The sequence below is a fragment of the Oryctolagus cuniculus genome, chromosome 6 (assembly GCF_964237555.1).
Source record: "Oryctolagus cuniculus chromosome 6, mOryCun1.1, whole genome shotgun sequence".
Lineage (NCBI taxonomy): Eukaryota > Metazoa > Chordata > Mammalia > Lagomorpha > Leporidae > Oryctolagus > Oryctolagus cuniculus.
Window position 1 is genome coordinate 117,465,793 of NC_091437.1, and position 25,257 is coordinate 117,491,049.

The 25,257-nt window shown below is 37.3% G+C and overlaps 1 protein-coding gene and 1 long non-coding RNA gene across 8 annotated transcripts in view; one reads left to right on the forward strand and one right to left on the reverse strand.

The window, feature by feature from the left end:
- Nucleotides 1-25,257, reverse strand: part of RUNX1T1 (RUNX1 partner transcriptional co-repressor 1) — a 153,221-nt gene that overhangs the window by 102,769 nt on the left and 25,195 nt on the right. For 3 of the 7 annotated variants that reach the window (XM_070075838.1, XM_070075839.1, XM_070075840.1), the window contains exon 2: nt 21,975-22,145. The exons of 2 other annotated variants lie outside the window; for them this stretch is intronic. In XM_070075838.1, coding sequence (XP_069931939.1) covers nt 21,975-22,062 — 88 coding nt within the window. In that variant the 5' untranslated portion in view covers nt 22,063-22,145. Of the gene's footprint in view, nt 1-8,601; nt 8,753-8,793; nt 9,187-21,974; nt 22,146-25,257 lie in introns of those variants that run through there. 2 more of the 7 variants (XM_070075842.1, XM_070075844.1) reach the window with 2 other exon arrangements.
- LOC138850076 (uncharacterized) lies at nt 4,370-18,289 on the forward strand. The gene is made up of 2 exons (XR_011389492.1): nt 4,370-4,911; nt 17,345-18,289. It is a non-coding gene; the product is annotated as an uncharacterized lncRNA (long non-coding RNA).

The window sequence follows — 25,257 nt, forward strand, 5'->3', positions numbered from 1 at the left end:
AGAGAACAAATAAATGTGCTCTTTCCCCCTTAACTCTGAAAGAAAACATTTAATCTATAAATAGCACTTAGCAAAAAAAAAAAAAAAAAAAAAAAAAAAAAAAAAAAAAAACTTGTTAATGAACATGAACATGTTTGGGGCATTATTTCTTTCCTTGGAAATCTATGAATCCCAATCTACCTCTCATCTACTCACTTATTCATTAAGCAAACATTTGCTGATTGCCTACTATATGTCAGGCTCACAGGTAGCCAGGAATGAAATCATTAAAACTAGGAAATCAAGATCTTAATGTAAATGGCAGCTTTATCAAGGAGCTGATGATACTTAAACTATTTCAAACACGGAAAAAAAGGGTAGGGTCCATATTTTCAATGAATACAACACTAAAATAAAAGACTAACCAGAATTCAGCTTTCTAGACAAATCACTTACCTAGAGACAAGAAAACTAGCAAAGGAGGAAAAATGTCTAGGGGACCTCAACTGATGTCACAAATTAAACTGCCATTTATTAATACCAGAGATAACCAAGCTGGGTTTTTCAGGATCTCACTTAGACATGATCTTTCTTATTTGTCTCACCATCCCAAGTTTAGATACTTGGCTTCCCAATTAACAAACTGCCGGAACAAGAGAAAGTATAGGCACAAGAATAGAGAAGGCATGAGGCCTGGAAAATCCTATCAAACACAGGCAAATCTCAAGAAAATCATCTGAAGTAGACAAATCTCATCAAGCACAAATGCCCAGAAAACAAACTCCCATCAAACACTCCCCTGTGTTTAAGTCCAGAGAGCATCACTGTCCGCCTATGGTAAGCTCCTGCTTATATACTGTGTTTTCTAGGGTTACATAGCTCACCCACAATAATTACAGTTTTATGTAGAAAGTAAACCAGAATAATTGTTAATGCTTGTGATACACAGTAAGGCTCTGGTAGACAGTCAAATGACTTATTAATGGTCCTACTACTGAGTGGCAAAATGATGATTTGTTTTCACTGCTCTAAGTTTTTGATAGATGGAATTTTAAAATACAATATATTGATTGATAAGATAAGCTCAAATCACAAAGCTAAAAAAAAAACACAAATTCAACACCAACTGATCAAGAATATAAGTATGAAATACATGGCCATTGAAAATAGTTGATTAATATGTACACAAATTTGAACCAAGTAAATAAAAGCAACTCCATGTACTAAAGAGGTAATCTTTCCCCTCTCTGGAAAACACTAAAAAATGGTCTAACTCTCCAAGAGGTTTTGGCAGGTTTCTTAATAGTGTCGTGACATCAAAAGTTGTACACCACGAACACATAACCAAAACCAAGATAAAAATGAATAACAAATAGAAATTTATCCCTCTATGAGGCAAATAGTTAAATAATATCAACAAGGAGGTAACTCTTCCTGTCAACAAGTGTTTTGGACTTGTGCCAAAGATTTTGAATGCCTGATCACACCTACATTAACTAATGGGGCCAGTTCATGCTCAACAAGCAAACACAGGTATGCAGAGAATGCCTGGGTATTTAAGAAGTTGGGTTTTGTCTCTGATTTCTATCACTCTCTGAATTCTCTATAATACTTCTATTAGGAATACTTGGAAAGTTTAGAAGAAAATAAACATTGAATACAAAGTCAGTAAGTGTTTTTCTGAGGACAAAAAATCTTCATTTTAGTTCCTTTTATGTATTTTGTCTCTGGGCTATACAATATAACTAATGCTAAAGCTACAAAGGAAGAAGAAAATAAATGTTAACAGGCCTTTGAAATGAAGTGTTACTGCAACTGCTGAGAATATAGCATCTTACACAACTCTAACATATGACAAACAATGCCTGTTTCACACAGAAAGTGTCAGATTCAAGGTCTTTCTTCCACCCAGTCTTATTATTTTCAGGACATATGTTAAGCATTTCAAATGCAAAAATATATAAATTGTTAACTCCGGATCCAATAACCTGAGAATCATTACAGCCAACATGTCCAGAGGGAGGCAGTGAAGTTAAATCACACAAGGCTCAACTGTAAAATAATGACATGCTCCCAAGCACAACAATTGCCTTTCTCCAAGTTCTAAATCACTTAGCACCTCTGTCAAAACTAACCCAGATTGTTAAGAATGCTGTTTATTTTGTCGCTCCTTAAGATGCTTCTTAAAGCCATAAACACGCGATAAAGACACCCTCCGATACCCCTCCTTCCTGGAGAGCATTATGCCTATCTGATTCCATGATTCTTAAAGCTGAACTCTTCAACACAGTATCATGTTCTAGGAAAGTCAAATTACTTTCTTTCGTGAGTATCACATACTCTGTATGCTGTTAACAAACCACACAGAATTAAATGAATCATTCTAATAAAATGACCCAGATTACACTTACCACTTAGCCTTTAAACGGGAAATGTGGAAAACAGGACGAGGCCTTCTACAGAGAGCATCCCACATTCTTAAAAATCAACTGCCTTTTGGCAGGGGTGGGGGTGGGGAAGGGAAGACGTGAGGGTTGAAGGAAAATATCTGTGCTTTCCCACAGTGTCTTCCTCTTCCTAGGGCAGAGCCATAGGTACCCAGCAACCTCAACACCAAGAAATCTGATTCATTTTAAGGACACAATTTTAACCATTGTGTTGACTATATCATTTACCTTCAGGTTTTCTAATTCAAACCAGAAAATCATCTACCTGAGGTTCGGATCAACAAAAGCCCCTTTTCCAAACCAAGAAAGATGATGCTTTAGTTAACCTGTAAAACTAATTTCTATTAGGCTTTTCAGAATAATGACATTGATAGCTATTATTCCCATTGAACTCTGTCAAGAAAAGTAGGAGTACACAGAGAATAACCAACATCCTAACCTGTTTTATCCAAGATCATTATTTTTTTTTTTTGAAGATTTATTTTTTTATTTGAAAGCCAGAGTTACAGAGAGGGAGACATAGAGGCAGAGAGAAGGTCTTCCATCTGCTGGTTCATTCCCCAAATGGCTGCAGCAGTCAGGAATGGGCCAGACACAAGCCAGGAGCCAGGAGCTTCATCCATGTCTCCTATGTGGGTGCAGGGGCCCAAGGACATGGATCATCTTCTACTGCTTTCCCAGGCATATTAGCAGGGAGCAGGATCAAAAGTATAGCAGTCAGGACTTGAACCCACACCCATATGGGATGCTGGCACTGCAGGTGGTGGCTTACCTGCTGTGCCACAGTGCAGGTCCCAAGATCATTCTTGATGATTAAGGCTAATGTTTTTCTACCTGCAGGTTTCCCCAAAGAAGATAATTCTACCTTCTATGCTACAATATTTTAAAATCAAACATTCCCCCTTAAATGCTTCATCTAGCCTCCACTACAAAAGACGCTCTCTCACCAAGCAACAATGCATCCTCCCGTCTCAAAAAGAAAACAGAAAAACTAGTCCAAAGTCAGAAGACAGAACAGGGAATCCCATCTCTGCTATTTAACTTTATCTATGTGTCCTTGGGCAAATTGCTTAATTTATCTGATCTTCGGGCTTAAAATAGATCACGTGGTGCCAGAAACAATTTGCAGAGCTGTAATGAAAATTAAAAAGTATACACAGCACCTCGCCCAGGGCCCAGAACATATAGGCTTCCAATAAAAGGCTTCTCTTAGGATACCATCAGAGATTTATTCTGCTCAGAGATGGCAGTTATATATTCCCTTTGAGATTAAGGAGGATTTCCTGATCCCTTTGATTGGAATTCTATGGGTTGAAAAACATAATTAAGCTAGACATTCTCAGAAAGTACATTTACATTAATATTAATTAATGCAAACAGCTGTTTGAGAAAGCCAACCTGATAAACCTGCTTCCTGGTCAGGTGTGAAATCCTATTGTTCTCAAGTTATGAGTCATTTAAGTTAATGACTTCTTGCACTGGATATGGTTAGCTACCAAGGAATTGCAACTGTGCACAAAGAAATTGCTTTTGAGAAATACCAAATCCACTGCCACACAAAGAAATTAAAATTTAATAAAACAAAAATGAATATTCTGTCCTCAGCATAAGAACAAACTAAAAACCGCTAAATTACATTAACTGAGATCTAATCTGGAGCAAGTAAGGGAAAACAAGCAAGGTTTTCTAAAAAGCATGAGACTGGCCCATTGCCCACGCTTCGCCTGTGTCCTTGGCTCCTAATCCCTCACCTCTGGGTTCCTTTACTGGTCTCCTCCCAAATCCAGTCTGTCTATGTCTACATGCAACACGAGAACCCTACACTCCTAGAGGCCACAAGTCTGAATCACAGTTATCTGGTCCTTGACACATTCTGAGCAACCCACAAATACCTGTTACTTGAATTTCCTTATTATAGTAACGTTTTGGCTGTCATAGCCTTACTTTTTTTTTTTTTTTTTTTTTGGTAATCAGTCACGTTAGGTTCCCTAATCTCCAAACAATGATAAAATAAATCCGATGGACATACTTTTGCAGTAGACCAAGTGACTATTGATTCAGATTGTTCTCCAGCATTGCTCTGTAATCCTGGAGAAGAGAAAGCACAGGAGGACAGCAGTCCCAGACTGAAGATACAAGACACTAAAGCACCACTGAGCCTAATACAGTAACATGGTCTCATATATATTTGAAATTTAGAAGCAGCATGGCAGAGAGAGGAAGATCTTCTTACTTTCTTAATCTCCATGAGCCTCAGTTTCAACATCTGTAAACTCATGGTGCTTGCACAAGGGATTTGTTACTCTGCTGACTCAGAAGACTGCTCAGAATATTATAGTTACAGCATCCTTGCGAAGCAGCAGATGATGGCTCAAGAACTTGAGTTCCTGCCACCCACCTGGGAGACCCGGATAGAGTTCTTGGCTCCTGGCTTCACTGACCCAGCCCTGGCTGTTGTAGCCATGTGGGAAGTGAAGAAGCAGAGGTAGGTGCATGCTCTTTCTAGCTCTCTCTCCCTTTCTGTGTGTGTGTGGCTGTCTGTCTCTTCTATCATTTTGCCTTTCAAATAATAAACAAATCTTTAATTTAGAAAAAAACATAATTATAGCATCTTTGCAAGCATTAATTATCAGTGTTGAGATGACGTGGCCAGTAAACATTTCTAGGCTATATAATGTCCACTAACTGTTTACTCTAAAAAACAAAAATATATATTAGTTGTCTTACAAAATATTAAGGAATTTTAAGCATGATACCCCTCAAAAAAAAAAAAAAGGTTAAGCATATATTTTTCAACAGAGCATGAACTGTGCAGGAAGATGCCCTGTAAAAGTTTCCAAGTATTACATGGAATATATAGAAATAAATGGCAAAGAACTTGAAATATTAACAGAAAAGAATTTTAAAAGAAAAAGGGAGAGAGTACAAGGGTTTGAAAGGCAGTTGGGACTTCTATATTTCTGCCACAAAGAAGTAAATGAGTGCACAATCTATATTTATAATTGGATATTTACAGCTTATATCTTTTTTTTAATAGCTGGCATGAGGCTCATTTAATACAATGAATAGTTAGCCTAACACAATGGCAAACCAACTTGCAAGGTAAAATGGAGTGTTAGTGAATGGAATGTTATATTTTCATTCTTGCATAATAGCATTTAGATGCATCTATTAAAATATATACATATAACCAGGTGCATTATCCAAATGTTCAGTTACTAGGGACACTAACAGTTGTCTGTCCATGGCAATTTCATTTCTGTTTTTTACACAAATCATCGTTTGCAAGCATTGATGTTAAAAACAGAAAAACAGTCTAGTACACAGTGGCTATAAATGCCAAATCAATTTTCAGCAGATAATAAAGTCCATGTTTTACAATCAGCAATGCACTGTTTTACTACCCAAAAATGTAAGCTAATAATATATAGCTCTACTAAATGGAAAATGCAGATATGCTGTTAAAAAATGGGCTGGCTGTGAGAGGATGGATCATTTCTGTAGGGACCTTCCTAAAGCTATGTGTAAGTGTTTTGAAAATATCACATGATGTGGCCATGTGTTAAAAATTACAGCCAGTTAAGTTCTCTGCTAAGAAAAATATGTGGGCAATTTATGAAATGCACTCCAGGATGGAGATGTCTTAAGTAAAACCAGATTTTGAAAACAAACTTTTTTTTTTCTTTTGGAAACTTGAACTTAAAAAAAAAAGTTCCATGCACATCTGGAGAGCAGGACCATTGAGAAAGGGTGGTCTGACCTAATACTACCATCTTCTGAAAGAACAGCACTATTTCTGGGCTACAGGGACTGTGCTCACTTATTGTCCTTTTAAGGAAGCAGTCCTGAAAGCATTTTGTAGGTCAACATATGTCCTTTGCTAATATTATATAAAGATTGATAAAAATATAAATGTTTCAGAAAGCTTGGAGTCACCTCCTTCTGAAACAATATAACATACAAGGTCTCTGAGCTTTCTCATTAAAAAAAAAATTCCTTCTTTTAAACACAAGGATCTAGTTGTTACAAAAGTGACAGGCAGTGAAATGATATTTCCTTAGAGTGAGTCAAATAATTTTAAAATAGTTTAGCCTATTTTTTAAAGCACACGTGACCTCCTTTGACTTTTCATAGTTCATTTTGTAACAGTATGCTATCAACAGCCAAAAAAGTGTGATACTTTTAACCAAAATAATTGTAGAAACCCTAGACTAAGACTTTTTTTATCTACCCAGCCCCAAAGATTGGTACTGAACTTATCTGCATAAGTTCAGTTTGTGTACAACTTTTTTCATGGACTTCATATTTTATGAAAAAGGTCTTAGATTGGAATTGTTGCATCAAGCCTGACACACCCAGGACTCAGTTCTGACACTTAACCACCCAAAAAAATGTTGATACATAAATAAGGAGTCACACTTTAAAAAAGTGATGACACTAGATTATACATAACACATCCTTTCATCTGTACATCCCTAATGTATTATTTAAAAAATAAAACCTGTCTCAGATGGCAAAAATTGTCCATCACTATAAAGATATACATACAGACTAAAATATGTTAGAAACATATTAAGAGGTAGCCCATCCAATAGTAGAATTTAAAAAGTGCAGATGGGTGTCAAAAATAGCCAAGTGTCAGTTCTGCTCAAGTATCACCATTCTGGCACATGCTTGGAGTCCCAGCTGTTGATATATTCTCTGTGTCCAAGTACAAGGTTTTCTAACACAGTTGGAAGGGGAGAAAGAGACAGAGAGGGAAACTGCCTGCATTTCAGACTCCTGCTAAGAACCAGTCACATATTAATGATCTAACAGTAATACACACTTATCAATTACTCTAAAGCCTTAAATATGGCTCAAGGCAGTTCAAGTAAGTATTCCTTGAAACTAAACTAACTTGAAAATCATATCACTACTTAGGATCTTAACTAATCTCTTTCACCTATCTTCATTCACAAATGGTTTTGATCTATCATGGCATTGTTTTACTCAGATGACCTACAAACTCTTTGCATCCTGGTAAATCAGATCCTTTAACACAGAGGGGTTATTAAAAGCATAAAAACAAAGAACATTTGAATGACAACAACAACAAAAGAGTCATATGAAACTGTACTACAATATTCTGATGAAATAAAAACACAGGCACTTTTCACACTGATTCTGTACTCAATATCCAACATATATTACATCTTTAGCTGCAGGGTGCATATAAATCAAGATGAGAGCTGAAAGAGTTAAAAGGACCTTTCAAAGACCTCAGTCACTGTCTTTTTGTAAATTGATTTTCCTCATATATTGCTAGCCTTCTGAACTAATGAAAAAGCACAGCCCTGCACACATTATCAATAACGATGAGGACGGACGGGCAAGACACATCCGAACGGGAAATACATTCTTCAAACAACTGGCAATACCTACACACAACTGTGGTTGCAGGAAACAGGCAGATAATGTTTCAAAACACCATCTGGGAGGTGTACAAACTCTATGACCCAGCACAGCCTCTTCTGCCTGTCCTACCCAATTCATGTGCACAGATCAGCCAGCTGGAGGATATCTATCTGCCCTGTCTTTTTTATCTGAAGATGGGCTGCTGCAAATTAGGCACAGAGCAATTGAGACAGTTCTTGAGAAACAACCCTTCCCCGGGTCAGGCTCTGCCATAACCAGAGCTTCCATTGGCAACAGTCACAGAAACACTCTGGGTTCCAAAGATAACATTTTTTTCAGGAAAAAAGAACATATACTAAATTTCCAGGACCACAACAGCTTCACTAATTCAGGAGACTTTTTTTTTTTAATTAACCGATTTCAATGATTTGCTTGATGACATCTAAGGACAGCAATTTAGGGCAAGACTGAACATTCCTTGTAGTTCCAAAGCTGCCTTCACTTTCTCTGATATAAACAGCTTTCTCAAGAGACCTTTTCCCAGGATTCCGCCATCATCTGAGAACTCTCCCCACACATGAAAATTTCCAGGATGCGAGGGACAGAGGACAGCCACGAAACCCAGAACAGAAACAATACTTCTCACTTGAGCTAAAATCCATCCAAGCAGATCGCTCCAGCAAAGATCCGTAGCTGTTCTTCTCCCTCAGCCTTTAAAACACACGTCCCAAATTCTGAAAGCAAAGGCTCCACACCCTGTACCCCCCGGTGCCCAGACCTTGAGGGTCTTCTTTATGTCACTTCTCAGGCACAACTCTGTCGCCCCCAGCCTCTTCCTGCTCACATCAGATACACCACACTGTGGGGCAGAAGGCATTTGCCTTGCATAATAAAAAGTAAGCTTTCCTCACTGTTGAAAAAAAAAAAAAAAAAACACACCAGAGAGACCGCCGGAGCAGGGCTAACTCACCAGGCATCCTTGACTGCTGCGCACCACAAGGAAAGTGGCTCTCTCTCCTAAAAGCAAGCGCGATCCGGGCTCATGCCTTCTGTTCTGGAATGAGCGGCAGTGGCGGCAGCAGTGGCAAGGAGGGCCGTCAGAGGGGCTGGGGCGGCATAGCCCGAGGCAGGGTGCTGGGCGCGTGCGCCTGCCAGGCAGAGACAGATGGAGAGCTGACACTCCGGATTGCACTTGGAGCAGAAATGTAGAGGATGACAGGAGCACATGTGGCCTTGAACCCAGCCCTGTCTCTTCAGGCAGAACAATGACAGGGATGTGTGCACAAAGTATCACAACCCCTGCCTCCCTGAACCCACTCTACCTCTCTCTCAGCAAGTTCCAGAGCACCAAAAAGCAGAAAGTGAAATGCAGAATGATAAACTAAATGCTGAATAATTCATTCACCCCCACCCTCATCCCGTTAAAAGTTAACCCTTATTTTGCCAAAGATGGAAACCTGGCCTCCTACCACTCTCCACAATGAAAAGCTTCCTCTCTTCTTCTCATTAACAGTCTTATTAACTGGGGCCAATATGGTGAAAACAGACACACGCACAGACATCAAAGCTTGTTTATCGAACTGCAAATCCCCAACAGTCTGAAAACATCTTTATCAGACTTTATATACGGTGCCAGCGTAGCATCCCAAACAAAGTATCAGAATCACTCCTTTTGTCAGCTTCTCCACAGCATGTGTAAAAGAGAACACTTTTTAGAAGCAGAAGCCTGAGACCACTTTTATTTTACTAGAGTGCTTTTAACCCCCTGGGATCCCTGCGTTGATATGCTCCAAACATTTTCAGCTTACTCTCTTCTACCTTGCATGGAGATCCATGGGAGATAAAAACAAAATCTTCATTGTAAAGCCTTTTCAAAAGCTGAACAATCCAGTCCTCCTGATTTCTGATTTTTTTTGCACACCCTTAAATGTTTATCCTTCCCATGAATAACACATACCCAGCCAGGTTCAATGGACCCTTCCCTATTAAGCTTTAATGGACACCATGATATATAAAACTACGGCCTTTGTTATAGTGCTTTATCTAAAGCTGGCTATTTTCTTCTCAGCAGTCCCTCTTTAGTCCTTTGTAAAACATCCTTGCCTCATAGGAGAAACACGCCTGCCTGCCTTGCATGCCTTTTCTAAACACACAAAAATGCCAGGCAGAAGGAAAATACTGCTCGCTTCTAAAACTCTTCCTCAATTTAACACTTGCACATCTTTCCTGGGTCTGTATTCATTTGTTTGTTTTAACAACAGAGCACATGATTAGATAGACCCCTCCAGCTCTACCTTTCCAAGGTCTGTTCAATCCACTCTAGACACAGAAAGGATTCTACTCAGGAGCCTCTGGCCAGCCTGCAAGCTCAATGGATATGATGGACAGGTGCATCCGCTTTAACTCTTGCTGTTCCTTCACAGTCACCAACATTTCCCTTGCTTATTCTACACTTTCCATGTCAGATTGACTTTGTTGCCCCTGCTTGCTGCCTACTAGAAATTCTAGAATCCCATCTGAAAACAGAGGGAATAACTGTGACTTGTACCTGCTCTTACTACACCTCTCCCCAAGCATGCACACAACCTCTTTCAAGACGTGCACACACCCATGTACACACACACTGCACACAAACTATAAATATATTGTCTCTGATAAGCAATGCCAATCAAGAAGTTCTACAGTTCCTAACTACTTTTAGAAGCGCCATTTCATCCAGTGAAACCCTCAAAAATCCATCATTGTCAGAGACAACTTGTAAAAAGACTACAATTCATAATGATTACTCTGCTCTGTCACTAATAGTATACTGCACCCTATTTATGAGGCCAATCTTTTTGTTCATCTTAGTTAGATGTCACTTGTAATGAGGTTCTGTGTAATGGATTTCAGTACAGTTAAGCACCAACCTCAAACATTCTTATGACAGAAAGCTTTATAGCAGGTGTGAGTGTGATAATCAATTAAGTCCTGCTATAAGGGCCTTTATGGAATCCAGCATCCTAAATCTTTAGACTTTCATTTTTTAAAGAGAGCATTTTTTAAAAAGCCACTCAAAGCGGCATGCCACTTCTTTTTTAAATACTATACCTATGTTAGAAAGCAAGCATTTTCACAGTGGGAAACCCAACCTTTCGTCAGTATGTACGGTGAATCACTTCTAAAGTAGAAAATCATACGACAAAAATGCAATACACTTTAAGAAAACTGGATGATACCCGGTTTTAAAACTGGGTCTTAATATCGGTACACTGCAAGTCCCTAAACCACAGCTCAGAAAATTGAACTTCCATATGCTGTGTGATTATGTATCTTTTCTATGTGTAAAAAGGCTTTTTAAGCTGTTATCTGACTACAGTAATTGCCACTTTAAATTGATCCACGTCAACAAAACCTGGATCCCTGGAGATTCTCACCTAGAAGTCTGATTGCCGCAAGAGCCTAACTAAATGTGTGTGCATCTGAGACTAGTTCAGCGTTTTCTCAAGGAACCAATCCCTCCTCTTATTCTCTAACCCATGGAGGCAAGCAAAGCAGCAACCCCTTTGGCATTGCTCCCTAAACAAGGAAACCTGCATACGTATTTCTATACAGCTACTTTGACAGAAATAACTTTCCCTTTAATAAAATAAAAAAAGGAAAAGTATAAGGAGCCAAGATCCCTACCATCTGAACTGTATAATAAAAACAGATAATCAACAGCATGGTGAACACATTTATGTAGGTGAGGCAAAATAAGGAACAGATATTGAAAGTTTTCTTCAGTACAAAGCACTGTCCTGTACCACTGCTCAGAAATATTTTATGAAACTAAACTATATCCAAAACAATAACAAAGGATGCATTACTGACCAATAAAGGACTTCCTCAGGAGAGTCAAGTCACGGAATGCAGGTCATTTAATTAAGAACACAGACTATTTTTAGGGCAACTTTTAAGAGACAGTTATCTAAATCATCACTTTCCAAATCAGTACACTTGCTCACTAACAAAATGCTAGGCTACTAAAAACATAAGTACATCAGTTGGCTTTTGATGCTAACTTCAGATCCATCATTAGAAAGGCATTCATTATGTATTACACAAAGGGATCTTCAAAAAGTTCATGGAAATGCACATTATTAAAAAAAAAAAAAGCATGGATTTCAAAAAAAAATTGCTTGCACCAAAGTGAATTTGTCTCTTAATTCCACTTTCTACAAACTTTTTCAACTGTCCTCATATTACTCCAAGGTAGTTTGTGCTTTTTCCCCACATAGAACAGTCCTTACATACAAAGTTCTCCTGTGTCCACACCTGACTTACCAACAGGGTCGCCCGGTCTAGGGACATCCTCTGTAGGTAACTGAAAGCTCTCCACACTAAAGGGAGATTTTGAGGTAAAGCTTTTCCACAGGTCTTCTCAACTTTCCTCTTGGCTTCTAGCAGACTGTTGTGATACATTGTGACTGCACACAGTGGGTATTAAGTGAGTTAATTCAAAGGAGCTGAAACCTCATTGATCCTAATTGAAAGCAATATACCCAACCCAATACTTTTCTACCCCATCTGCTCTGGCCTGCCACCAGCCATTCAATACAAGAGAATTAATAGTTTCAGATATTTTGACCGACCCTATGAAGGCACTCATTTAAGCAGGGCTGCATTAACAAAGTGAAAAACAATGGCAAAATGGGTTCAAATGGAGCATTTTACTCCTAGTTGGCTTTAACAAAGCTGAGTCAGGCTTATTCTGACTTTTTGTGTGCAAGACTTGATAAACTGAATGAGAAGGCACTCAATGATCAGCCAACGAGCATTGATGAATGGTCATTAAGACCCCCTGCTCTTAGGGGAGACCCTTCCACAAAGTGGCACACCAGCTTGAAAGGGCGGACTCACTAATGTCCAGATTTCTCCGCTTGCTTGTCCCACTTTCAATTTCAGACCACTGGCCACCAAATGAGGCTGACATATTGGAAAATAATGTTTTATGGGCGAGTGGTAAAAAATAAAATGGAGGCATTAGCTCTGCTTTCAAATTCAAATCTGCTAGTTTTGTCAGACCCCAAAGGTTTTGATTTTCCACCCAGCTGGAAGCTATTAGTGTTTTCTAAAGGCATCCCACTGACAGGGCAAACCTACCTAATGTGTGAGCTGTTGGGCTCAGGGAGATGGACCTCTCTTTTGGATGATTTCCTAACTTCTCATCACTTTGACAGTCAATTAAATAGATACAACACCTAATAAAAATGTACATTAATTTGTTTCTGCCACTGAAAGACATCTGAAACTGTATTAAATAAAGGCCATAATGGATTGTCTCCTGACAAAGATAAATCCAATTATACTTTGTCTGCAAGAAAAACAAATGGTTTATGTTTTAGTTAGGCTGCAACGTAAGATACAGCCAACCACAAAGAAATGAATGAGATACAAAGTTAAATTAAGTTTAAAAAAGTTCATTGACGTATTCCATCAAGGCAAGAGGCTATTTGTCGTTTTAACTCCTCTACACAAATGTCTGCTGTAAAGAGGGCCTTTCAAACTCTTTCCCTCAAATATTTCCTTTGGGGAAAAGGATTCGTGAGTGCATTTGCCCCTCTTCAACTCTCAGCTGATCCACAGAAGTGCTCACAAGAACTTGCTTAAATGACAAAAGAACAAGACATGATTGCCATCTTAAGAATTTGAAAGGTGTATAAACATCCTGGGGTCATAGGGTTATTTAGGGCTGTCCATGAAGGCCTAGTGCAGGCAATAAGAGGGAATCAAGAAGTAAAAGAAAACCTGTCTTTTAATAGGTGATTATGCAGAGACATTACAGAGGCAGGGAAGCTTCACTGCTTGGATCACTTCCCACTAGAAGGACAAAGCACCACACAACACAGTGGCCCCTGGAGAGCCTGCTGCATGGTCTGTTGAGAAACCCTAATCTACCAGGGCAAGTGGCAGGCTGAGGCTAGAAGTCACAACCCCTGCCCTTCACCTATGACTTATGTCAAACTCATGGATCCGGGTCTCTTGGATTTTTCTATCCCCATCAGTTAAAGTGAGTTAATTCTGGGCCTTAATACTATCATTTGAAGATTCTCATCTTAAAAAAAAAAATTAAATAATAATGACTTCATTAGCTGACAAGCCAAACAGTCTCTGCATTTTTCTTCCATCTTCAATGTCTTCAAAAAGGTCATCGAACACATATATTAGGAAAAACTAAGCATGAATTTCAAAATTTCTGTATCAGATAGACTTGTCCTTGAATTCCATTTTCCATGAACTTTAAGAATAACTTCATATCATTCCTACAGTATTTTGTTAGAAATAAACAAAATCTATGTTTGTGATTATTATGAATTGTTTCTGACCGTGCCAATACCTTTAAAATACCATAGAATGTTGTTATTTTCCAATAACAACTTTTATTTTCAATAACTAGAATTAAAAATAACATGAAATGCTAGAACAGCTTCAACACATTGACTGGATGCTATGTAATTGAAATGCAAACTTCAAACTCATGAATGGAGTGAAATGTAGATTCCTTCATAGGCACTAACAAGGGGTTAAATTATTTTAGAGTTTGTAAACCCAAACACTTCCTTATTAATCCACAAGGCTGAACACAGGCTACATTAACTCTTGTCTTTTCAAATAAAAGCATTTTCACATAAAACAATCTTAACAAGTATACATTAACAGGAAAACCTAGTTTCCTCATATTTGCATAACCACAAAAATCGTTCCAATAAAACAGGACAAACCCTAACTACCCCACCTGTATTCATTTGACAAGGACTGTAACAGTATATGGAAAAACCTTTGTTTCAATGTCACCACCTCCCCATCTTGACTAATGGCGAGTTAGTTTTGTTAAAACGCAAGGGTGATGGCGTATGCTCCAATGAACTTTCCCTCCTCTCAGCACCAGAGACAAAAACCTGCAGCTCTGCTCTGTGCAGGCAGCCATCTGGACAGCTTTCCCTCAAAGCCCAGCCCACACCACACTGCAGGCAAAATCAGAGGGCTTGAGAGCTCTGTGGGGCTATTCATGACATACCAATTTCACATTTTCTGCTTGTACGCTTGCAACAATAAATGCTAATGAGGACTATGAATGACAATTTTAAAGACAATAAAAAGGTCTCCAAATCCCTTGCATATGGAGACACTGTTTTCAAAACTTCACCTTCTGTTACAGAGCTGTTAAAGTCTAAAGAAGAAAAAAAAGAATAACCCAAGGAAAACAATAAGATGATCAAAGCACAACTGAACCCTTAAGATTTCCACAGAAAGCAATCTGCGTAAGCCCAGCCAACAACAGATCTCCCCCTCTCTGAGCAGTCTCACAAATGCTCTGCAGCCTATGTCTTCTGTAGACATGCAGCGGCTTTTGCCACACACTATTTTGGGGGGAAGGCTGCGAATTCATGGGGCAGTATTTGTCCAGCAATAATTACAATCATCACCATCATCATGCTTTGGTGTAATTTAACCTTCCACATCTTTAAATAAAATCAAATGCAAACTGGCCCTCTTCTGAAAATATCTATCTTTAACAATACTGCAACAGTTCTGAGTGGTGAGACTGTACATGATTGTTTTCCTCTATTTTCTGTTTTCCAAATCTGTTAAAAGTGAGTTTGTCTTACATTATTAACCAGAATTAACAGCAAACATTAATTTAAGAACACAGAAAAAAAACTGAAGATAAAAACATATAAATGTTGTGACCTAGATAAGAATAAAATTATACAAAGCAACGCAAATAAAACAAAAGAGTCATCTTCCTATACTTTAGAAAAATTGTCCACAGGGTGTTCTTTTCATTAACATGGATTAAAACAATTTCAACAAAATCCACCAGGTGGAGCAAATACACAGCAATAAAAAAGTCCCAGACTTCTTTCCATCATTTTCTTTTTCATAGGACATTTTCCTGTAATAAACTCCCCACTTCTATGTCTCCACATTGCAAATTATCAAATTCTATGCACACATAGCAATTCTCCACATTTATAAACAAACTCAACTCAAACTTATTCAACAATGACTTTTGGCTATGATGAATTCTATTGCAAATTTTCATTACAAAACACTTTATTTGGTCAAATAATTCCCAACACAGTATATTTGCTTTTATGCCAATGCAAATTCTTTAATTTATATTTTACAACAGCTTTTTAAGATTGCATCATTCAAGCCCCTCCCCATACAAGAGCAAGCAGAAGAGAACTCAATGTTAATATTCTAAAATATAATTAAGCTTGGTTAAAACCTGTCTCAGCTCAAGTCTCTTACTTTGCATGGAAATGCCAATTCTCACTTTGACTTCTTATTAAAATTACTTTTAATTGTGCATACCAAAATCTTATGTTTTAGAATACTGTGCCATTTTTAACTATTAGGTCAGAATGTGTTTTTGTTTGTTCACATTATTAAGCTAAATGGCTCATGGAAAACAGAATTGAAGGATAAGCTTATTCAGGTACAAAAAAATATTTGAAACCCATACATAGTTTTTTCAAGACACACATTTTCAGTGATTTTTTTTTGAAGATCCTTCCTATAATTTTTCCCCTTCCCTTTTCTGAAGTAACTCATCTCTCTCTCTCATTCTCTTCTCTCATAGTTCTATTTTTCTTTTTTTTTCTTGCTATTTCACTCCACACTTACTGAACAGACTCAGCACAAGGAGCCAACCTCACTTTCTTGTTCACATTTTGTTCTTCAATTCCTCATGCCACCTGCAAGCCACACTCTCTCCATTCACTTTTCAAAGTCCTCCCAAGTTTTTCTCAAATTATATACTCTCAGCTTCCAAAGCTTAAGGCTACAAATCCTTCAAATGCTACAAACACTACCTTTATTTTAGAAAGCTCCAGTTGGATGAAACTACCAAAAAGTTGGAACTTGGAAGGAGGACAGTGAAAGTCTCAGGGGAAGAGAACACAAGTTAGGAATGTTGACTGTGACTTAAAATATGTTTACATGTTTTCCTTTTTCACATGTATACTGATGTTGAAAAGAGAAATATTCTGAAGGAAATGCAGCAGGCTGATACAGAAATAAACACACACATGCCTGAGGATACGCATAACACTTATGGCAGAGCTACTGATGCTTGTGCATAATAGATCGTAAAGATGCCAGCTCCATCACCAGGCACACAGCTAATCCAATTATTTCAATGATTATATACTTTTCACTGGAGTGGTATACAAATACATAAAACATTGACTGTGCTTCCAATATGAAAAAGAAACTTTCAGAATAATGCCTACCAAACTCTTTCCTGCAAAGTTTGACCCTTTCATTCTTTGCAAAGAACAGAATCAATTCCCCAGAGTTGTATTTGTGCACCAGGCAAAGCTACATACTGCTCTCTTCACATTCCTGTAACTTCCTACTAACACTAATGGGAGCCACATATGTGTATCTAAAGGGTAAATGCCCTTCAGTCTGCATGACAGAATCCTAGTGAAGTAGTTGGAAAAACCAAATCATTGCACATGTAGTCACACTTTCTCCTCCCTTTGCAGGAAACACCACCAGCAGCACCTTGGCTCCCCCATCCAGCGAGGACATTTCATCAGTGTGGATGAAGAACGCGCTGACTTCTTCTTGGTAAGATGACATGTTGTAATATTTAGGGGCTCTCCCCAAATGGCTCCATATCCAAGCACTTCTCAGAATACTGATCCTATGCTATCCTTTAAGTTGGCCACACACTGGTGTCAAATATTTCTCACCACTCACAGTTCCATCAAAGGATGTGGCCCTTCCCAAAGCAAATGTCAAAGACCACATTCAAATTCCAAGGAAAGGACAAAAAAAATATCTTAACCTTTAAAAGTTCCATGACCTTTCTTTAAAAATGGACCATCCTATTTTCCTGGGCAGATCAAGATTCCAAAACTGCCTCATAAAAACAATCTCTGAAAGCCAAGTTTCATGCTGAACTACCAGTGGATCTGCTGCAAAAGCAGCAACACGCATAGGATCCTATATAACAGGAACTGAGAGAATAAGAACCAGGTAGCTAAGGGACCTGCTACTATTCAAAGAGATGGTTTTGCAGCAAGGCCAGAAGTGTAAAACAAAAGACCCAAATTTCAAAACCTATTTTAAAAATCTCAAGCCTATCTGTGAATGCAGTCCAGAAGGAGAGAGCAGGGGACACAGCACTGGCAGGAACCTTAGATTCCTGACCAAACCCTCTTCCACACAATGCCTCCTGCAAGAAAGGAACCCAGCCTGACGCTGGCGGACAGACAGGCTGGCCTCTCAGGATGTCAGAGCGCCAGGCGGCTGCGAGAGATACTGGGTTTTCACACACTCCCAGTCTGACTGTTTTGCTCTTCAGGTAATTAAACAAGGAAGCAGGGCTGCTGGGTATGAGCCTGACCCCGAAGCCACGGCTCCACAGTTCTGCATATCAACTTCCGCAAGAACTGCCCCGAGCATCAACATAACATTCTCCTCTCACTCTCTCTCGTTTCCTTCTCCACCTCTTCCTAAAGCTGACCCAGATACAAATCCTGCCTACAAAAACAGCCAGAGAAAGGTCTGGATTTGTTTGTAATAAAAAGCTCTGTGCTATTTCTGTTCACTACCCTCTCAAGCTTAAAAAGCCCCAAACTACCCTAATACAGGGACTTTGTCAACATTCACATAAAAAAAATCTATGTAAAACACTGGAGTGTCTGAATCAAGAGTTTGGTCAAACCCAAAACTACCCAAATAATGATACTTGTGTGATGTGCGCTTGAATAAATTGTGAATCTTCAAATTCGAAAATATTCCCCCAAGAAATAATGATTTTGAATATCCAGGTCACAAATTAAACATTCAGTAGTTTGTGTAATTAATATTGTTAAGCACTGAAAAATGTCCATTAAATATAAGCAAATACCACCTATGATCTGGTTAATTATGTTTCATCAAAAACCTTAAAACTCTAAAATATTGCTTGTGTACAAACGTAGTTACAATGAAAAGTCAGGGGTAGCAAAAATAAGCCTTAAAAGATAAAAAAAAAAAGGAGTACATTTATGTGTGTGCACATATTAAGCAACAATTACAATCATATAAATAATATATTCTTCCTTTATTTCAAAAAATCCATAAAATAAAATATTGGCCGAAAGAGACAGAGACCAAAAGAGAGAAGAATACAAAGCATGCCTGCTTGTCTGTGTTCAACACAAAGAACATTAAATGAAAACAACTGGCATGCTGCCAAATTCCTATAGAGGCAAAGAGATTCAAATAAATTGATTTCACGCATCACACTGACCTGGGATCAGTGTGCAGTGCTACAATAAGCTCAAAGCTCCATGTGGGGTAAAGCCCATTAATGCTATCAGACCCCTTGAACATGACCAAGAAAAACTAAACACAGACTCTCTAAAAACAGCAATTTCACTTACAAAAATAACTTTCCTCATTTCCTAATAGACATCAATATTTGAAGGTATACAGCATCACTGATTAACACTTTAAAAATTATCCTTAAAAAATGACGTTTGAAACTCATATAAAAATTGATACTGCTTTAAAATCCATTCCATGACATGCATGAACATAAACACACCACTCTGCAATCAAAGTGTCCTGTCACTCTTTCCACCCATGCTACTTCCTCTTGCATCTTTCAGAATGCCAGTGGATTTTTTTATGCCATTTATTGGACCCTTTGGAATTTTCCTTAATGGCTTATAAGAGCAAGCTTCTTACTACCCCAAATCCTTCCAGTCCTCACCATGACATGCATCACAGGAGAATGTCTCCAAATGGCATTCTGGAGGGTGGAGCACTATGTGTGTTTTGAGTATGCTTTAAAACAATGGGGGGAAATGTCCCAGCGTTTGTCTTTGCCTGCTTCCAACTGAGCTGGTGGCATGACTCCTGGGTATCATTTCTCCTCCTCGACCCTCATCATTCTCAACCCCAGGAAAGCCACCTTGCTAATACAGGTAGACTTTTCTCTAGGCAACTCCTCCTACCTCAACCAACCACACAGGCTGTACTCTCTGGCACCACCTCTGGCTGTTCTTACTCACAGCACCCACTGTTCGGCTCCCAGGAGTTCTTGGCCTTTTCTGTTTCCAAATTGCAACTCCAGGAATCAAATGGATTCCAGGTGTTTGCAAATCTAAAGTATGTGATTCGTGTCCTTCCCTACTTTTGGTCAACTTCAATCTGAACCTCATATTCCTAAATACCCATTACAACGATGAGGAAAAATCTGGAGTAAAATTTTTTAATGCCACATAAAAAAGAAAATGATAAAATTGGTCAACAAATATATGTATGTATATGCACATCATTTTTTAACTGTGTACACACACACATGCACACTTATATAAAGGAAAGAGAGAGAAGGAGAGAAAGAAACTCAGCCTGTTGTTTCTGAGATATTCAACTTTTGCATGTTATAACAAACAACTCTTGGAGCTGTATTAAGATGTGTGTCTTTGTCATGCATTTTTGCTTTCCACATGGATCTTCCATGTGGCAATGGTTCACTCTCAGCAAGCCACAGATCCACTGCACATGACCAGAATGGGATGGGGGTGGGTCATGGGGCTAATCGTACATACTTATAATACATGCACAAGTTTTAAAATCCAACATCCATTTTGATTTTTAATCTGCTTCTTCAGTCTTTTATCATATTAATTTGATATTCACAGAGATATAGACAGCAGAAAGCAAAGAGTTATATCCTGTTTTGAAACAGGTGCTTTCTTCTGATGGAAGATGAGAAAATAATTCTAAAGCAGGGGTGGTGGTTGGTATTATTATTAGTTTGCATTCATTAAGATATGAACACCTTTCTTTTTCTTTATGTAAGATTTCATAAATCTAATCAACCAAGATTTGAGTTCTTAAAAAGCTTTTGTTGTTGTTGGCAACAGCACCTAGGAAAACAGAAACAGAGGTGGGAAAGTTCTCAACTAACTACCTGCTACAATTTGAGCCACCTGCCTTGTCTTTCCAATGAACACTTCCTGCTAGTTACAGAAGAAGGCCATAACACAAAGAAGGAAGGTGGAAAGGAAGGAAAACAAGACACAGCAACCAAATCACGACTAAGGATTCACCAAAGGAATATATAATTCTACAGAGAATTATTGCATTTTCTTCAGTCTTCTGAGGAACAAAAAAAGATAAAACCAAACCAAACCAAACAAAAACCACTTTCATTTGCCAACCTTGCTGGGAACTTTAAGAAAAAGCCAATGAGAATCTGTAGGAATTTCACGTAGAGTCTATAATAGGCATGCCAGGAGTGATGCTTGCAGAACAATAGCTAAAAGGGGTAAATATTTTGCTATCCCTACTTTTCAGCAGTCACAGATCTTCAAATCTCCACCTAATCACTAGAGTGCCAATGAGTATCACATATTCATGTTGACACAACTTTTCCTTAGCACACTTTATCCATACTCATTGGTGACTCAGCACAAGTCCATTATCTGCTAAACCTTAAACAATGCTAGCTACAGGGGGCAATAAAACTCTGAGAACTTCAACTTCAGGCTTCCCTGAATTTTTAAACGTTGTATACTTTTAAAAAGTCTCTTCCCAAATGGCAATTCATTTAGTTTACATGTTACCACTTCTTTTTAAATGCATCTCCAGATACCAGTTATGCTTAGGAAATGATATTCACCTAAAAATTTAAAAATTCAAATTCACTGAGAAGAAATAATAAATTGAAAAGCTCTTTTTTGCCTGTTTAGTCAACAAACTGCTTCAGAAAATACCATCTCTGCATTACAATAAACACAGAAACCATGGCATAACTTTTAATCTTTAACTCCAAGGATTGCTCAGCTTATCACAGATGTATTATGAAACATGGCAAGAAGCAGTGCAACAAGAACAGGGTGAAAAAAAATTAGTATTTGATCATTTGACATCCTCAGCCCAAAGCCATCAAACAGGGCTCCACCACCAGGTTCAGCCCCACCCAATCCCCACACTCAAAGATTTCAAAGACAAATGGTTAAAACATTCAATACACACTCTTGATCAACAGGCACTTGAACAAGGAAAGAAGAAACAATCCTTACAATCACAATTTATTGGTTACAAAAATAATAGATTGATTTTCTGGTATGGAAGCAAATTACAAAATCAAAATATTTGTCCGTTCCTTACCTTGACAATATTCAAAGTTTCCCTTTTTCCGGCAGTCACCTATTACTAAACTCAGTGCTCTCCAAGTGTTTCTTTTGACAGATATCATTCTCCACCAATCGCTCTGCTAATTTCCTCTCCTTTTCTGACTGGGACAGAGATTATGTTCACCAGCCCAGAGATCAATCTTTTCTATTGACAACAACAAAGGGAAAAAAAATGCATATATCACAACCAGTCTGAGGTATCATACCCATCTATTTACATGACAATACTAGACCAGCTTTGTTTCCTTTAAGAAACAGATACAAGCTCTTCTAAATTTTAGAAGCATCCAAAACAATCCCCATTTTCTCAGTTCCTATAATGAAGTACTTTAAAGGACTCTTAATTTTCCATTCATCTGACTAAGAGCTGGATACCTTCTAAACCTGAGAATTCTTCTTAAATAGATTTTAAAGTATATATATATACATATATATATATCAATACTTTGAAAGAATGTGCTAGATTTTACCTGTTATAATAAAAAAATTGAGTAATCCATTGGATATTATAGCTTCTTTAGAACAAACTTTAGACACTATGTTTTTATAAAATTTTACAGGCAAGTTAAATTCTGTTTCAAAACAAAGTGTTTCCATATACTGCATCATTGTGAAACTTCAATATTGCCATTAGAAGCTAAAATTTTTAACACAATTTGTAATAATGAAGCATCTTTATATAATTGAAAAATTTTAAAGTATTAGTAAAACAATTATTGGTGAATTATTTTACCAAATCTATAGACTTTCACTAACCTATTTTTTCCTCTTTTTTTTTTTTTCCAATTTTCCATTTTTCTTGCTAGACTTGGCAGGTTTAGAATTCATTCATTCATCCATTCACAAATATTTACTGAGTGCCTATTACCTACTACTACTACTACTATTAGTATCATGAACAGGAAATTATCAGCATTTAATTTTTATAATCTATGAAATAAAAGGGTCCAGCACAATCATGTGAACAAAAGGTAGGATTCTCAATTCATGCAAAGAAATAAAGATCTATAAAAGCAATCACAAAACTATTACTAAGGCTGTTGTTATTTTTTGAGATCAGATTACTTCCTGGAAATTAAAATTGATAAGTATATTCTGTTGTATATAAAACAAAGTCTAGTTTCTTAAAAATGCCTTTAAGTGTCACATTATGATCCTGTTTTGATGTACTCCATTGTTTCTTATTGTAGTGTGTGATAACATAAATTCAAGTAAGCATTAATTAAGAAAAATATATTCATAGATAGATATTTCTTAGTTGAGAGTTGCCTTGAAGCTCAAAAAAGATCATTAAAGATAATCAGCTGGCACTTGGAAACATTTTGTTTACTATGAAACCTAAAAATTTTATTAACAAATGATATGGCAAAAATTTCAATAAGAAAATTACCAAGATGCACAGATACACATAAAGATTTCATAAATACTCAAATATTAGGGGCAGGAGAAGGGCACATACAGAGGGAGGGACTAGAAGTAAATACATCTAGATGACAAAAATGATTATTTCTGGAAAATGGACATATGGGTAATTTTTCTACATAATTCTAGCAATTGTGATCTCTAATATTCCTATACCAATGCGAAAACATTTTATAAATAGAGGCTAAACAAACAGTGGGAAAAAGAAGAAAATGAATAGTTTTCTTAAATTCAACCATGTTATATGATAATATTTTGTGCTTCAGCACTCATCAACAAGACATGACAGAGTCTGATAAAAAGTGGATCATGCCCCTGTATAGGCCATGGTTAACCTCCCCTGAACAAATGAAGCAGGTAAAGTACAGACAACCCCTTAGAGCCAACGTCTATTTCTGCTTTCTCATGACTGCTAAATATCAGACTACTATCTGGGTTTATTAACAAAAAGGGTGGAGTGAATTTTTTCAGTCACATAAAATTACCATAAGCATCCTTTAAAAAACAAATTTCCAAATAGAAATGACACCTCAATATAGAATATATTGCTTCACCTTTTACTTTACTTATAATATCCCTTTTAATCAGAGTATTCTGAGATACACAGAAAAAAGTTGGCAAGAAGATGATTTATAAAGTATTTTAAATATACATATTTATGAACTCTTAAAGTGTAATACAGCATACAAATGTATGTTCAAACAATGCACAAGGTAAATCTAAAGCTATCCAGGAGGATTTTCTATTCATGTAACTATTTTACATATGAAACACTATATGACAATTGATAGAAGAAAAGAGCTAATCTTTGGAATTTTCAAGTAATGACTGGAGCACCAAGTTTGTGCTTTATACACACAACACATTAAATGCCCTTATAATATGAAATATCATAAAATAAGTGTAGAGGTAATGAGGAGTGTAAGATATAGGATTAGGTATTTGTGATACCTCCCTGCACAAAAGTATATGTCACATGCAAATGACAATAAAATTTCTTTATATTTAATAAACTGCTTTGTTTGACTCCTTAGCCCTCAAATTTGTAAAACCTTATTCTACAGGAAACATACACTGAGAAAAGTTTAAAAGCTACACTCTACCAAGAGGAGAATGCCTCAAACAATTTGTAGTTCTACAAGAGTGTTATAAAAAAGGCTCAACATGTTGTATTACCATGGAAATTGTGGAAAACATACATTCCCAAACAAATATTACTTTTTCTCAATGGTATGAAGTAATGAAAACCACATGTGTAAATCTGCGATCCGTGCAGTAGTTCAAGCTGCAGCTAATAGAAAATACAGAAAGTGAACTCTGCTATATAAAGGATTCTTGTTACAGAAATATAATGCGAAAACCAGATGCAGACAGAAAACCTTAATCACAGATGGGAATGTAATCACTGGCATACAGAATACTTTTTTGATCAATCTTAACCATATGCGCAATGTATTTATTTTCTAAGGAATGCAATAACTTGAGAGAACCTTCTATTTGAATTCAGTTAACCTCATATTTAGAAGGCTTTTATCTTACTCCTCCATCCCCTCAATGTGTACACTGAGCCAAGGTTTTAAAAGGAAGAGTTGCTGGCCTTGGCAAATCATTCTTCTATCAGTTTATCTTTCAAAAATTTAATAGGATGTAAAGACTACACACATCAGAATCAACCTCAAAAGAGATTAAGTACAGCTCCCCATTACTGTATTTCTCAATCACTGCCAGGAATCCTTTCACTGCCTAAACACATTTCTCTAGAGCATTCTAACAACATTTGGGGCCATTTTACCTTTAGTAAATAATATATAGTTGTTCCAAAAATGAGCATTCAA